Below are 13072 nucleotides of genomic sequence, written 5' to 3'. Positions count from 1 at the left end.
TGTTGCCGTTGAGTAAATGTGTAATGTGCATTTTATATCTAAGGAAATCTTCAAATTTTAACATTCTGTTGAGATTCTATAACTCACATCGACCTAACTAACTTGATATTCTAAAACGTATTGGCCCGTTTGTAGGGTAGTCAACACTAATAAAACTCTTGGTTCGAATTCCAAAATTTAAATTTTTCGACAGAAAGGAACGACTTTGGGTTAAAATGAACGAGATTACGATACTATGTTTTAAAGTGCACCTTCGAATGTCGCCAAAACATTTCTTCTGTGAATTCTTGATGAATCAGGCGATTATTTAGTGAATAAACTGAAACAACCGCAGAGAACAATCTATGATGAGGCCTTTTAAAAAATTCAAAAATTCACGCTACTACTCCAGAAAATTGTCTGTTACTGAAACTGACTAGTGTTTTGAATTATGAAAAATTTTGTTTAATTTAACTGAAATAAAATACGTTATGCCAGTGCTGGTTGCTGGAGAATACTGTTAGGTACCAGTATAAAATGAACGTTGACCATCCCTTTTACGGTGCAAGACAAGTAAATCGTGTAACACTGACTGTTCTTGAGGTGCAACGCCTGACTACTGTGTACAACAAAATTCGTGCGCCTAAAAACTAATGACTAAAACGGCGATGAGTTCCCCGATCCAGTTTTTTTTTTTTCGTGAAGCCATAGCTAATTGACTCATAAAATTACAACGGAACCTACCTACCGACATCGTCGAATCCCTAGATATTATAGTGCTGGATTCTGTACAACCAATCGAACCGTAGGACATTTTACATAAAGTACGAAGTGTACTCATGTGGCATAACACCGCGCCGTGGATAGAACGTATGCACACGGAATATTTTCAATAATTCGTTATGTTGCTGGTGTAGATGTCCGCGAATCGAAACAAACGGCGGGAGAAATACGTCGGATTGTGATACGTCCGGAACACACTAACCAAACTGTTGGTTGAACACGCACTTCGTCTGGTGCCTGAGGAATGTTTTCACTTTAGCATCGTCAAACACGCTCAAACAAATTTTTGGTTCTCACCTCAAAGCATCGCGTTCGTCATGCCAAGCTCTCACTGCACTTCTCGCTGCCTCGGACTCGTTATCTTGATGGTCTTCAATCATTTGAGTTAACATCTGCAGCCAGTTCGCGTTCGCCTTGAACTCTTCGTTGTTGGAGCGTGTTGATTTCGTGCTGCGCAATCAATTGAGTTAGTGTCAGCGAATATGAATTGGAAAACGTTCGACTTACAGTCAGTTCCGAAATGATTGCACCTGTCCTCCAGCCATGTTCCAGAGTAACATCAGCTAGATCACTGTACGGATGGTCGCCGAAATACAGCACATTTTCGCCGCTCCATTTTGGTCAGATCGAGAAGTTGTTTCAGGGTTCCCTGGAATGGACGGAAGAGAACATTTACGGAAATGATTTCCAGCTGGCCTTTGCCACCTCGCTCACCTCATAATAAATTTTTCCCTTATCTAAAGCAACAACGCGATCCCAAAGGTGAGTGTTCGTCGTTACATCGAATTCTCGTATTGGTCGAGACAGATCGGTAAAAAATCGAGGCTTCCTAGCGTTCACAATAACAACATCGAAAAACCGTTGCCAATCATCGCCAGCCAGCATTTCCATTCCCTTGTTGACGAAATAGTACGGACTGTTGGTGACCAAAAACAGCTGCTTCTTAGCCTCCACCAATTTCTTGAAGTACTGTCTCAAATTGACATTCGTGTCGATGTACTTCCCCACGTCTTTCGTCACGTAACTGTGCATTATCGGATGGCTGGCACTGATCGACTTCTTTATGTCACGAAACAGAATTTCCGGATGGTAGCTCTTGCCGTTCTGAATGAAAAACTCGGCCACATTGCATAACAGTGTCATTTCGGGCACGGAAAACAGATCAGCCAACTGAACCATTTTCGCACTACCACGCAGATCATGTTGACCCTTTTTCCCTTCGACATACGCGATCGGTATGATGCGATTCTTGTACAGTTGCAACACCTCAGCTTCACTGACAGGTGTCAGACCACGATACACCGTATCGAATTGGATTTGAAGAAATGAGTCCAATTTGAGCAGCAGCCCTTTTTCGATGTCATAATGGAGGCCACGAACCGCAAATCCGGGCAGGTAGTCGAGATTGAGAATTTCTTTGGGATATTTGTAGTTCTGGACCAATATGTCACGGCCAAGATTGTACAGTAAATAGTGCAGTGACTGTTTATAGCAAGCTAGTGTGTAGTCATAGTCGAAGCCGTAGACACTGATTTCGTCAAGATCTAATTCGTTGCACGCAAACACACTCGTCAAATCGACGTCTTGTGGAAGTTTTTTCGCTGAAAATGGAATTCAAAATTCATTTGAGATATTTAAATGCTGACACACACATCCACAACACCCGCGAGAGTTTGCACATTATATCCGGACTTACACAAGAATTTCTGCTTCGTTTTCGTGTAAATTTCATCGAATTTTTCTTTGGTGGAATAGCAGCGCTGATTAATTGACGAATCGTTTAACAGACACAGTTGTCCGTTCCAAGGGTATTTCAATTTAGTTTGAAAATTTTGAATCCAAAGACGGGAAGAAGTGTAACCAAATGACTGCAGCAATCGTTTGTGGCACAGTACACGATAATTCATGTTAACAGTTACCGGAAATTTGTATTTTTATTATCACAATGTCTCGGTTACAGATGTTTTCTAACTTATATCTCTAATTAATTGTACAGCTGTTAATAACAAAAACCAATAAAAATAGACGTCGCGGAACTGAATGTTAAGTGAAGTTGGACAGAAGTAATTTTATGACATTCAGAACACTGAATTTTACCTTTTAGAGACATCCGTGCCATCTGTTATCAGCAGCTTAGACACAAATACCCAATGTGTGTTCTGGCTAGATTTAAAGTGGTCCCATATACTCTAAAGCTCATGGTAAAGCTAGTAAAGCTAGTTAAAATACTTAGAACGAAAAAAGTATTTAACTGACACTCAATACTTTGGTGATGTGTTTCTTGTAGGTATTTGAAAGAAAGGCCAATAGTTATTGATACACGGAAAATTGTGCAAATTCGACATTTGTTGTGTGCTGCATATATTTGCTGCAGACTGAATAATGTTCCCGTGTGTTGTATTACAATAAACATGTAATATGAATATTTTCAAAATATAGTTCCGGCAACAATATTATTCAGCTCGTAGGAATATTGTGAGGTTCCCAGGTATATATTTGCTGTGTGCTGAATTATATCTTTAAATTAGTTGTGGGATGTATTACTTAACTTTACCTGCATGCCGAATATTGACTAAATGGTACTATCGAACTATACCTGCATGCTGAATATTGACTAAATGAATAAATTTATTGTTTTAATGAAATAAAAGGAAGATCTCAAGAACATACGCATCCTTGTCTGTCATTACTTTTTGGTTTGTAGCAATCTTTCGAAAGATGTCCTAAGATTCCACAATTGAAGCATTTCGGTCGTGGTCGTTTGCCTTTCGGATCATTTTTCGAGATTTTCATGACTGATTCACTTGATTGACTCGTACCATTTGCTTGACTCGTGCCATTTGCCTTACGACGATACTCATCCAGTAACTTTTCAACGATGAATTCTCTGGTTAAATCTGCCTCTGGACGACTTTCCAATGCTGTGATTAAATTGTCGTAACTTTCTGGTAGACTGCTCAATATGACTGCAACAATAATGTGTTCCTTAAAATCTTCTCCTAGACTAGCAAGACGATAGAACATTTCCAACATTTCGTTGATGTGAGTTTCAACATTCCCATTGGTAGGAAATTTTGTACTGAATAGTTTTCTCATTAACATAATTTTGTTCGTCATCGTTGCTTTTTCGTGGTAATTCTTTAGAAAATTCCAAGATTCCTTCGCCGTTGTCGCATTTCGAATATGATTAAGCTGGGTATCGTCCACCATCAGGCCAATCGTTGCCCTGGCTTTATCATCCTTGTCTGTCCAGTCATTGGTAACTGAATTCGGTGGATCATCTTTAATCACCTTCCATACACCATCCTTTATCAGTAGAAGTTCTACCTTAAACTTCCATGTAGGATAATTCGTTCCGTTCAGTTTTGCAATTTGAATTTTTGTCGATTCCATATTTACGGAATTCTTTTTTTTTATATCGGTAAACTCCAGTTATATGGCCCATAACTTGTTAACGGAGTTCAGATTCGATGAATCAAGGAAAAGTTCCAAGACAATAAATTAACAGTCAATTTTTTTTATTTTAAGATAAGCGAAAAAAAAACTGCTCAAATTGCACAGCCAGTAAAAAATCGATCTTTTCAAAAAACAGAGATTACAATAAATAAAAATCGTCCACTCTATTCCTTCCCAACGTTCCAAGAATACATGCTGCGTTTCCTCTTTGAATAGCAATTGAAATTCTTTGCAATAAGTAATCTGTTGAACGCTTTTCCCCTGATGCTTTAACTTAAATCCTGTATTTAAAAAACACCCAAATGTATGCTCTTCAGCAAAGCATCGATGCCTCTTAAGTATGGATTCTAATTACAACAAAAGCTACTCCGCGTGAAAGCCGTGAGAGAGCAAGCTGTCAATAAACAATGCAAAAATTTAAAAAAATTCAATTCTGTCTCTCACACGGAGTACTTTTTTGGTAAGTAGAAATAAAGCTTATGCCAATTCAACCGTAAAAGATACAATTTTTTACAATCAGATGAAATCAAATATTAAGGATGGCACACTGATGACGTCCACTGTTTTTGGTGATTTTTGACACACCTTCACCACTGTCCTTTTTTCTCTAATTTCGCTAGTACCCTTTTAAAGACTTCCCCTTTCGACAAGCTCCTTTGAACCCCTTCAAATGCTGCCTTTCGGCGGCAAATTCGTTTATTACGGCTAACGAAATGATAACATTTAATAGTGCATTACGTCCGAGGTTCCAAATTTTTATTTTGACGTTATGGTCTGATCCGAAGAAGATGGCTGTATTCGCACTTGTTAAAAACAAAATTTGGAACGTCGTAGGTACAGTGCTTTACGTGAATAGGCAATGTTATAAAATGCATATTTCATATCGGCGAAAAGCCATTTACATTGTCATATCACGTAAAAGAACTAACCAACAGAAGTTCTTTTTTTGCGTTTGTCAATGGAATGTGAATCGAACTGATACGATAAGTCTTGCCCACCTGAAGTAAATCATACCCATTTGTGGAAATTCATTCTTACAATCTGTAAATCATGTCCATATGTGGTAAATGCGTTAAACGTGAAAGCTGCAAAGGGATTTCCTTTACATTTCCTTTACAATGGCTATATTTTGAGGATAAACCAACCCCATATACGTTAATATCAAAATTTAAAACTGATTTCTGCTCAAATTGTTTTTCGACTTCCCACCGAAGTTCATTGATTTCTTGAAAATGTGGTACCGAACGAATCAAATTCGTTAATTTTTCTCGGCGAGTGTTCTGCATTTTTGTTGTTTTTATTTTAGTATGCAAAGACTGGCTTGAGGTCTTGAGACTTATTTTCATTATACGCGTATTTACAGAAACTTTTGTATGTTTGTAGGTCATCTTGCATATCAACATCATATGTTATTACTGCTGTAATGACTGGTCTGGTTGGTATGTATTATCTCCACAGTCCATGCTTGGTGGTACAAGTAAATATATGAAATTGATTCAACATAAATGTAGGGTGTGTTCAAACACACTTTCATACACTTTCACTCTTCGAAGCCAATCGTTCATTTCGATTTAAAAATAAGTGTTTCAGACATGGCCGTTCGGTCTGATAATCCAATTTGTCTCCAAAACTAAATTCTGCAAAGTCGCTGTTGTGGTAAGGTACTATTCTACAGCCAAAACATTTCGATAAAATGAACGTCTATTAATGCTTGTACGAGCTACAATTAACTTTGTGAACAGAATCCAAACACCTCTAGGTGCAAAAGAAACATTAAATCGAATGTGTGGCACTGTATGTATTGCATATCCGTACGCATTTGCTCACCAAATATCCCAAAAGTAAATAAAATTTCACTTTGCAAATATACTCATACGAGTTCACTAAACACATAAGGTTCGCAGTCATCGGCTGTTTATAAAAGACATTTGCACTCATTTAAAAATAATTTAAATTGAATGGGAAGGATAAAGTAAATTAAAGTAAAGTCGATACTCTCGACGTCTTACGAACTGCAAGCATATCGCTACAAAACAATCTATTACCGAATCTTGTACTTCTTTAGTTTTGCTAAACGTTTTGCTATATTATAAGATAACACTAGCTTGAGATTGTTATTCAATGTTGTCAATAACAGATGCTTACGTGGCGTTATAGCATTTTTTGGGTTCTAGGGTACTGGCTCTCAAAAGCTCCTTAAAAATAGGATAGAGACACAAATGTTTTACGGTGTTTTGGCTTGACACAGCAGATTAATAATCTACTTTAGTATTTCCGAACAATTTTCTAATACTTCATATTAGAGAGAAGGCTCAGTGTGACGTATTCACACATATACTTCAGACAAACAGTTTGGTTACAATGTTCTAAAGAATTAAAGACGACGTTGATTTAGGGTTCCATTCAAAGAATATTTTCAGGAAATAAACTCGGATTTTTTTGAAATTTTTCTTCAATTTCTCAAATTTCTTGAACTACATCAAGAAAAATCACGAGTGTCAAACAGGTTAAGGCTCTTTAAATTTCAACTTAAAAACACGTTGGTTCACCATCTATTTTTACTTGTAAGGGCTCATACAGCTCTCCGATGACAGAACGAGACTGAATTTCTGCATCATTTTCAATCTCGAACTGAATTTTATTAACCTGTTATCTGACAAGCTCCTGGTAATATGGTCGTTTTAGTAAAATGCATATTAAAAAAATTGAAGTGCAAGACTAGAAGTCAACAGATTAAAAACACTTTGATCGATGGAAGTAATATATTCCAGCAATTGACTGCAAAGAATTCATTTTCGGATGAATTTTTGTATGGCCAGCAGAAAATGTACTAGATTTCTGACAGTTCATTGTTGGAATCCCTAGATTCCAGCAATTGACTGCAAAGAATTCATTTTCGGATGAATTTTTGTATGGCCAGCAGAAAATGTACTAGATTTCTGACAGTTTATTGCTGGAATCCCTAGATTCCAGCAATTGACTGCAAAGAATTCATTTTCGGATGAATTTTTGTATGGCCAGCAGAAAATGTACTAGATTTCTGACAGTTCATTGTTGGAATCCCTAGATTCCAGCAATTGACTGCAAAGAATTCATTTTCGGATGAATTTTTGTATGGCCAGCAGAAAATGTACTAGATTTCTGACAGTTCATTGCTGGAATCCCAATCCCGTAGACCAGATAATAATACCGGTCATATGCTTGCCGTCTGTAACAGGTTAAGAATTCTTCTGTATTTTGTATTAAAATTGATTTTTCAAGTAAAACATATTTTCGACAATAACCTGACATATTGGGTCTTGGGTTAAATGTTACCTTTGTAAGTAAGATTACTGGAATTTTTGATTACTTAAATCGTGATAATGCTCTAGGGCAAAAACCGGTTAATAAAATTTTATTTTTATTACCGGGAGACGGTAGTCGTCAGTCTCGATTTTATTTACTAGTTCGGATCTGTTGGTCTGGAAAGTCTCTGAGGATTCGGTCTGTGAGCAATTAAGAAACCCTATTGTGAATCATCGAAGGAAAAAATGACACAATAGACAAGGAATCACAGAAAAATCGTACTAGAGTCCGGATATATTACACATTGCATTAATTCGACGTAGGCGACGAAAGATTCCAATGGTAGTTCATTCCGAAGGTTATTTCATTTTCTAAAAGCCGAATTCAGAGCAACACTTACCATATCAATAAGAAATTGGTTTGCAGCGAGGCTTGCAGTTTTATTGGAAAGAAAACGATATTTGACTAATTCGGAAAACATTGATATTGTAATTCTCTCTTTAAAAATATATTTAATAATTGTGCTAAACAAAAGTGCAATTAAATTAACGCTCAGAAATAAAGAAAAAAAACTTTTGGTTTTCTTCACCCAAAAACAAACAAAACAAAATGTTTAACATATTAAAGCAGGTACGAGAAATGATAAGATTCACAATTTTGAACACATATTTGTAATAATTGGTAAATCTTAAACGGTAACAGTGTCTCTTTGTCTTAATTTACTTTCACACAATCGTCATTTATTGTCAAATTTTCTACTAATTTCTCTAAAAAAAATCTCTTTTTTCTCGCTCATTTTCTTATTCGTTTCTAAAATTTATCGAAAAAAAAAACAATAATTTTCTCAACATCTACGGTAGGAATTGATGCGACGAGACGAATATTCCCAAAATTTGCCATGAATTGGGGTAGTCAATTTTCGGAGATTTTTTTCTTCTAGAAGTTATAAAATTTGTTTAAATAAAGCAACAGGGAAAGAAAGCGATGAGTCTGGGTAATGTTGTCCTATACAGCAAAATGCATGTTGAAGCTAAAGTGGGAGAAAATGAAGTCGTCAATCCACACATGCGATATCCACGTTGGTTATGCATGTGGGTGGATCTAATAAAGCGAATTGGATCATAGATCTACAGTCAACAAAGTTAGTTGAAACATATCACCAGTGGAACTCGAGTCTGTTAGTTTCTATGCGTAATACTCCGTTATTCCTATTGTTTGAATTGACCAATTCTATTACTTCATCTATTTCAACATTAATTTTGCTATACGAAATTTCACATTAACCGCAGGTCGCTTGTTATGTTTATTGTAGCGGTCGATATCAGATGACTAGCACTCAATTCCTACCTTAAAAATTTGTATAATTTCAAAAAGTAGGTACGATATCAGTCAATGGTAGCAAAATTTGAAAAATTCAATTTATTTGTACAATTTTTTCTTTCCGTTCGATTCCAAAAGCGTAGTTGCTCCTTTGAGCTTTTTAAACATCAAAAATCCAAATTTAAAACAAATTTTTGGCATGAAATATGACACTGAACAGCGTTACGTTACTTAATATAATTAATTTTATAGTCGAGGCATTTAACAATCTACTACTTCATCTAGGATGAGCCCTGACCGGTTTACAGATATTTCGTATTTTTTATCTACAATTTCTACATTTTATGTGTTTTGTTGGGTGAATTTCAATTAACTATGCTTCAGCGTAAAGGATTTTAAATTTTTTATCGAATCGGCTGAGGTACATGATGCCTAACTTTCGTCAAAGACGGTAAATCGTTTAATAAGAATAATGATCACGGCAATGTGTTGCCGTTGAGTAAATGTGTAATGTGCATTTTATATCTAAGGAAATCTCAAATTTTAACATTCTGTTGAGATTCTATAACTCACATCGACCTAACTAACTTGATATTCTAAAACGTATTGGCCCGTTTGTAGGGTAGTCAACACTAATAAAACTCTTGGTTCGAATTCAAAATTTAAATTTTTCGACAGAAAGGAACGACTTTGGGTTAAAATGAACGAGATTACGATACTATGTTTTAAAGTGCACCTTCGAATGTCGCCAAAACATTTCTTCTGTGAATTCTTGATGAATCAGGCGATTATTTAGTGAATAAACTGAAACAACCGCAGAGAACAATCTATGATGAGGCCTTTTAAAAAATTCAAAAATTCACGCTACTACTCCAGAAAATTGTCTGTTACTGAAACTGACTAGTGTTTTGAATTATGAAAAATTTTGTTTAATTTAACTGAAATAAAATACGTTATGCCAGTGCTGGTTGCTGGAGAATACTGTTAGGTACCAGTATAAAATGAACGTTGACCATCCCTTTTACGGTGCAAGACAAGTAAATCGTGTAACACTGACTGTTCTTGAGGTGCAACCCTGACTACTGTGTACAACAAAATTCGTGCGCCTAAAAACTAATGACTAAAACGGCGATGAGTTCCCGATCCAGTTTTTTTTTTTCGTGAAGCATAGCTAATTGACTCATAAAATTACAACGGAACCTACCTACCGACATCGTCGAATCCCTAGATATTATAGTGCTGGATTCTGTACAACCAATCGAACCGTAGGACATTTTACATAAAGTACGAAGTGTACTCATGTGGCATAACACCGCGCCGTGGATAGAACGTATGCGACACGGAATATTTCAATAAATTCGTTATGTTGCTGGTGTAGATGTCCGCGAATCGAAACAAACGGCGGGAGAAATACGTCGGATTGTGATACGTCCGGAACACACTACCAAACTGTTGGTTGAACACGCACTTCGTCTGGTGCCTGAGGAATGTTTTCACTTTAGCATCGTCAAACACGCTCAAACAAATTTTTGGTTCTCACCTCAAAGCATCGCGTTCGTCATGCCAAGCTCTCACTGCACTTCTCGCTGCCTCGGACTCGTTATCTTGATGGTCTTCAATCATTTGAGTTAACATCTGCAGCCAGTTCGCGTTCGCCTTGAACTCTTCGTTGTTGAGCGTGTTGATTTCGTGCTGCGCAATCAATTGAGTTAGTGTCAGCGAATATGAATTGGAAAACGTTCGACTTACAGTCAGTTCCGAAATGATTGCACCTGTCCTCCAGCCATGTTCCAGAGTAACATCAGCTAGATCACTGTACGGATGGTCGCCGAAATACAGCACATTTTCGCCGCTCCATTTGGTCAGATCGAGAAGTTGTTTCAGGGTTCCCTGGAATGGACGGAAGAGAACATTTACGGAAATGATTTCCAGCTGGCCTTTGCCACCTCGCTCACCTCATAATAAATTTTTCCCTTATCTAAAGCAACAACGCGATCCCAAAGGTGAGTGTTCGTCGTTACATCGAATTCTCGTATTGGTCGAGACAGATCGGTAAAAAATCGAGGCTTCCTAGCGTTCACAATAACAACATCGAAAAACCGTTGCCAATCATCGCCAGCCAGCATTTCCATTCCCTTGTTGACGAAATAGTACGGACTGTTGGTGACCAAAAACAGCTGCTTCTTAGCCTCCACCAATTTCTTGAAGTACTGTCTCAAATTGACATTCGTGTCGATGTACTTCCCCACGTCTTTCGTCACGTAACTGTGCATTATCGGATGGCTGGCACTGATCGACTTCTTTATGTCACGAAACAGAATTTCCGGATGGTAGCTCTTGCCGCTCTGAATGAAAAACTCGGCCACATTGCATAACAGTGTCATTTCGGGCACGGAAAACAGATCAGCCAACTGAACCATTTTCGCACTACCACGCAGATCATGTTGACCCTTTTTCCCTTCGACATACGCGATCGGTATGATGCGATTCTTGTACAGTTGCAACACCTCAGCTTCACTGACAGGTGTCAGACCACGATACACCGTATCGAATTGGATTTGAAGAAATGAGTCCAATTTGAGCAGCAGCCCTTTTTCGATGTCATAATGGAGGCCACGAACCGCAAATCCGGGCAGGTAGTCGAGATTGAGAATTTCTTTGGGATATTTGTAGTTCTGGACCAATATGTCACGGCCAAGATTGTACAGTAAATAGTGCAGTGACTGTTTATAGCAAGCTAGTGTGTAGTCATAGTCGAAGCCGTAGACACTGATTTCGTCAAGATCTAATTCGTTGCACGCAAACACACTCGTCAAATCGACGTCTTGTGGAAGTTTTTTCGCTGAAAATGGAATTCAAAATTCATTTGAGATATTTAAATGCTGACACACACATCCACAACACCCGCGAGAGTTTGCACATTATATCCGGACTTACACAAGAATTTCTGCTTCGTTTTCGTGTAAATTTCATCGAATTTTTCTTTGGTGGAATAGCAGCGCTGATTAATTGACGAATCGTTTAACAGACACAGTTGTCCGTTCCAAGGGTATTTCAATTTAGTTTGAAAATTTTGAATCCAAAGACGGGAAGAAGTGTAACCAAATGACTGCAGCAATCGTTTGTGGCACAGTACACGATAATTCATGTTAACAGTTACCGGAAATTTGTATTTTTATTATCACAATGTCTCGGTTACAGATGTTTTCTAACTTATATCTCTAATTAATTGTACAGCTGTTAATAACAAAAACCAATAAAAATAGACGTCGCGGAACTGAATGTTAAGTGAAGTTGGACAGAAGTAATTTTATGACATTCAGAACACTGAATTTTACCTTTTAGAGACATCCGTGCCATCTGTTATCAGCAGCTTAGACACAAATACCCAATGTGTGTTCTGGCTAGATTTAAAGTGGTCCCATATACTCTAAAGCTCATGGTAAAGCTAGTAAAGCTAGTTAAAATACTTAGAACGAAAAAAGTATTTAACTGACACTCAATACTTTGGTGATGTGTTTCTTGTAGGTATTTGAAAGAAAGGCCAATAGTTATTGATACACGGAAAATTGTGCAAATTCGACATTTGTTGTGTGCTGCATATATTTGCTGCAGACTGAATAATGTTCCCGTGTGTTGTATTACAATAAACATGTAATATGAATATTTTCAAAATATAGTTCCGGCAACAATATTATTCAGCTCGTAGGAATATTGTGAGGTTCCCAGGTATATATTTGCTGTGTGCTGAATTATATCTTTAAATTAGTTGTGGGATGTATTACTTAACTTTACCTGCATGCCGAATATTGACTAAATGGTACTATCGAACTATACCTGCATGCTGAATATTGACTAAATGAATAAATTTATTGTTTTAATGAAATAAAAGGAAGATCTCAAGAACATACGCATAAAGATGATTATCAAATCTAATTTTATTCCTTCATTTAAAGTTATTTCTATTTTTACCGAATTAATATGCAATGATAATGTTACATTTATGTATTTCAATAGAAATTTTGACGAACGAACTTTAAAAATCCATTTTCGGTGTTAAAAGGCTTTTGAAGTGTTAACAGAAATAGTTGGTGGTATTCAGCAATAAATGATGGAATTTGTTTATGTACTGTCCGTTTGACAAGAGGATCGCCACGGTTCAGCAGGGGGTTTTGAACATTTGTTTTTTACACGTTGGCACACGTGCTCTTGTCAGATTCAAGATTCTTTTTACGAAGGTTACGCTGAT

General features: G+C 37.0%; 1 protein-coding gene and 1 pseudogene across 1 annotated transcript; both read right to left on the bottom strand.

Annotated features, from left to right (window-relative positions):
- Positions 1-201: 201 nt before the first annotated feature.
- Positions 202-2824, bottom strand: LOC119073061 (annotated as a pseudogene).
- Positions 2825-8083: 5259 nt separating this feature from the next.
- Positions 8084-12092, bottom strand: LOC119073059 (5'-nucleotidase domain-containing protein 3-like). The gene is made up of 5 exons (XM_037178365.1): positions 11761-12092; positions 10779-11665; positions 10573-10713; positions 10364-10515; positions 8084-10303 (listed from the first exon to the last, which is right to left on the bottom strand). The coding sequence occupies exons 1-5, from the start codon at positions 11969-11971 to the stop codon at positions 10099-10101; spliced, it is 1596 nt and encodes a 531-aa protein (XP_037034260.1). The 5' UTR covers positions 11972-12092; the 3' UTR covers positions 8084-10098.
- Positions 12093-13072: the final 980 nt, after the last annotated feature.

The sequence above is a fragment of the Bradysia coprophila genome, unplaced genomic scaffold, assembly GCF_014529535.1.
Source record: "Bradysia coprophila strain Holo2 unplaced genomic scaffold, BU_Bcop_v1 contig_112, whole genome shotgun sequence".
NCBI classification, from domain to species: Eukaryota; Metazoa; Arthropoda; class Insecta; order Diptera; family Sciaridae; genus Bradysia; species Bradysia coprophila.
The sequence above is the reverse complement of the archived record's forward strand: the minus strand, read 5'-3'. Positions and strand labels throughout refer to the sequence as shown.

Coding starts and splice junctions, on each gene's coding strand:
- LOC119073059 (XM_037178365.1), bottom strand. CDS start 11,971: ATGAATTATCGTGTACTGTGCCACAAACGATTGCTGCAGTCATTTGGT. Junction 11,666..11,760: donor AACGAAGCAGAAATTCTTGT/GTAAGTCCGGAT, acceptor TTCCATTTTCAG/CGAAAAAACTTCCACAAGAC. Junction 10,714..10,778: donor AGGGAAAAATTTATTATGAG/GTGAGCGAGGTG, acceptor CGTCCATTCCAG/GGAACCCTGAAACAACTTCT.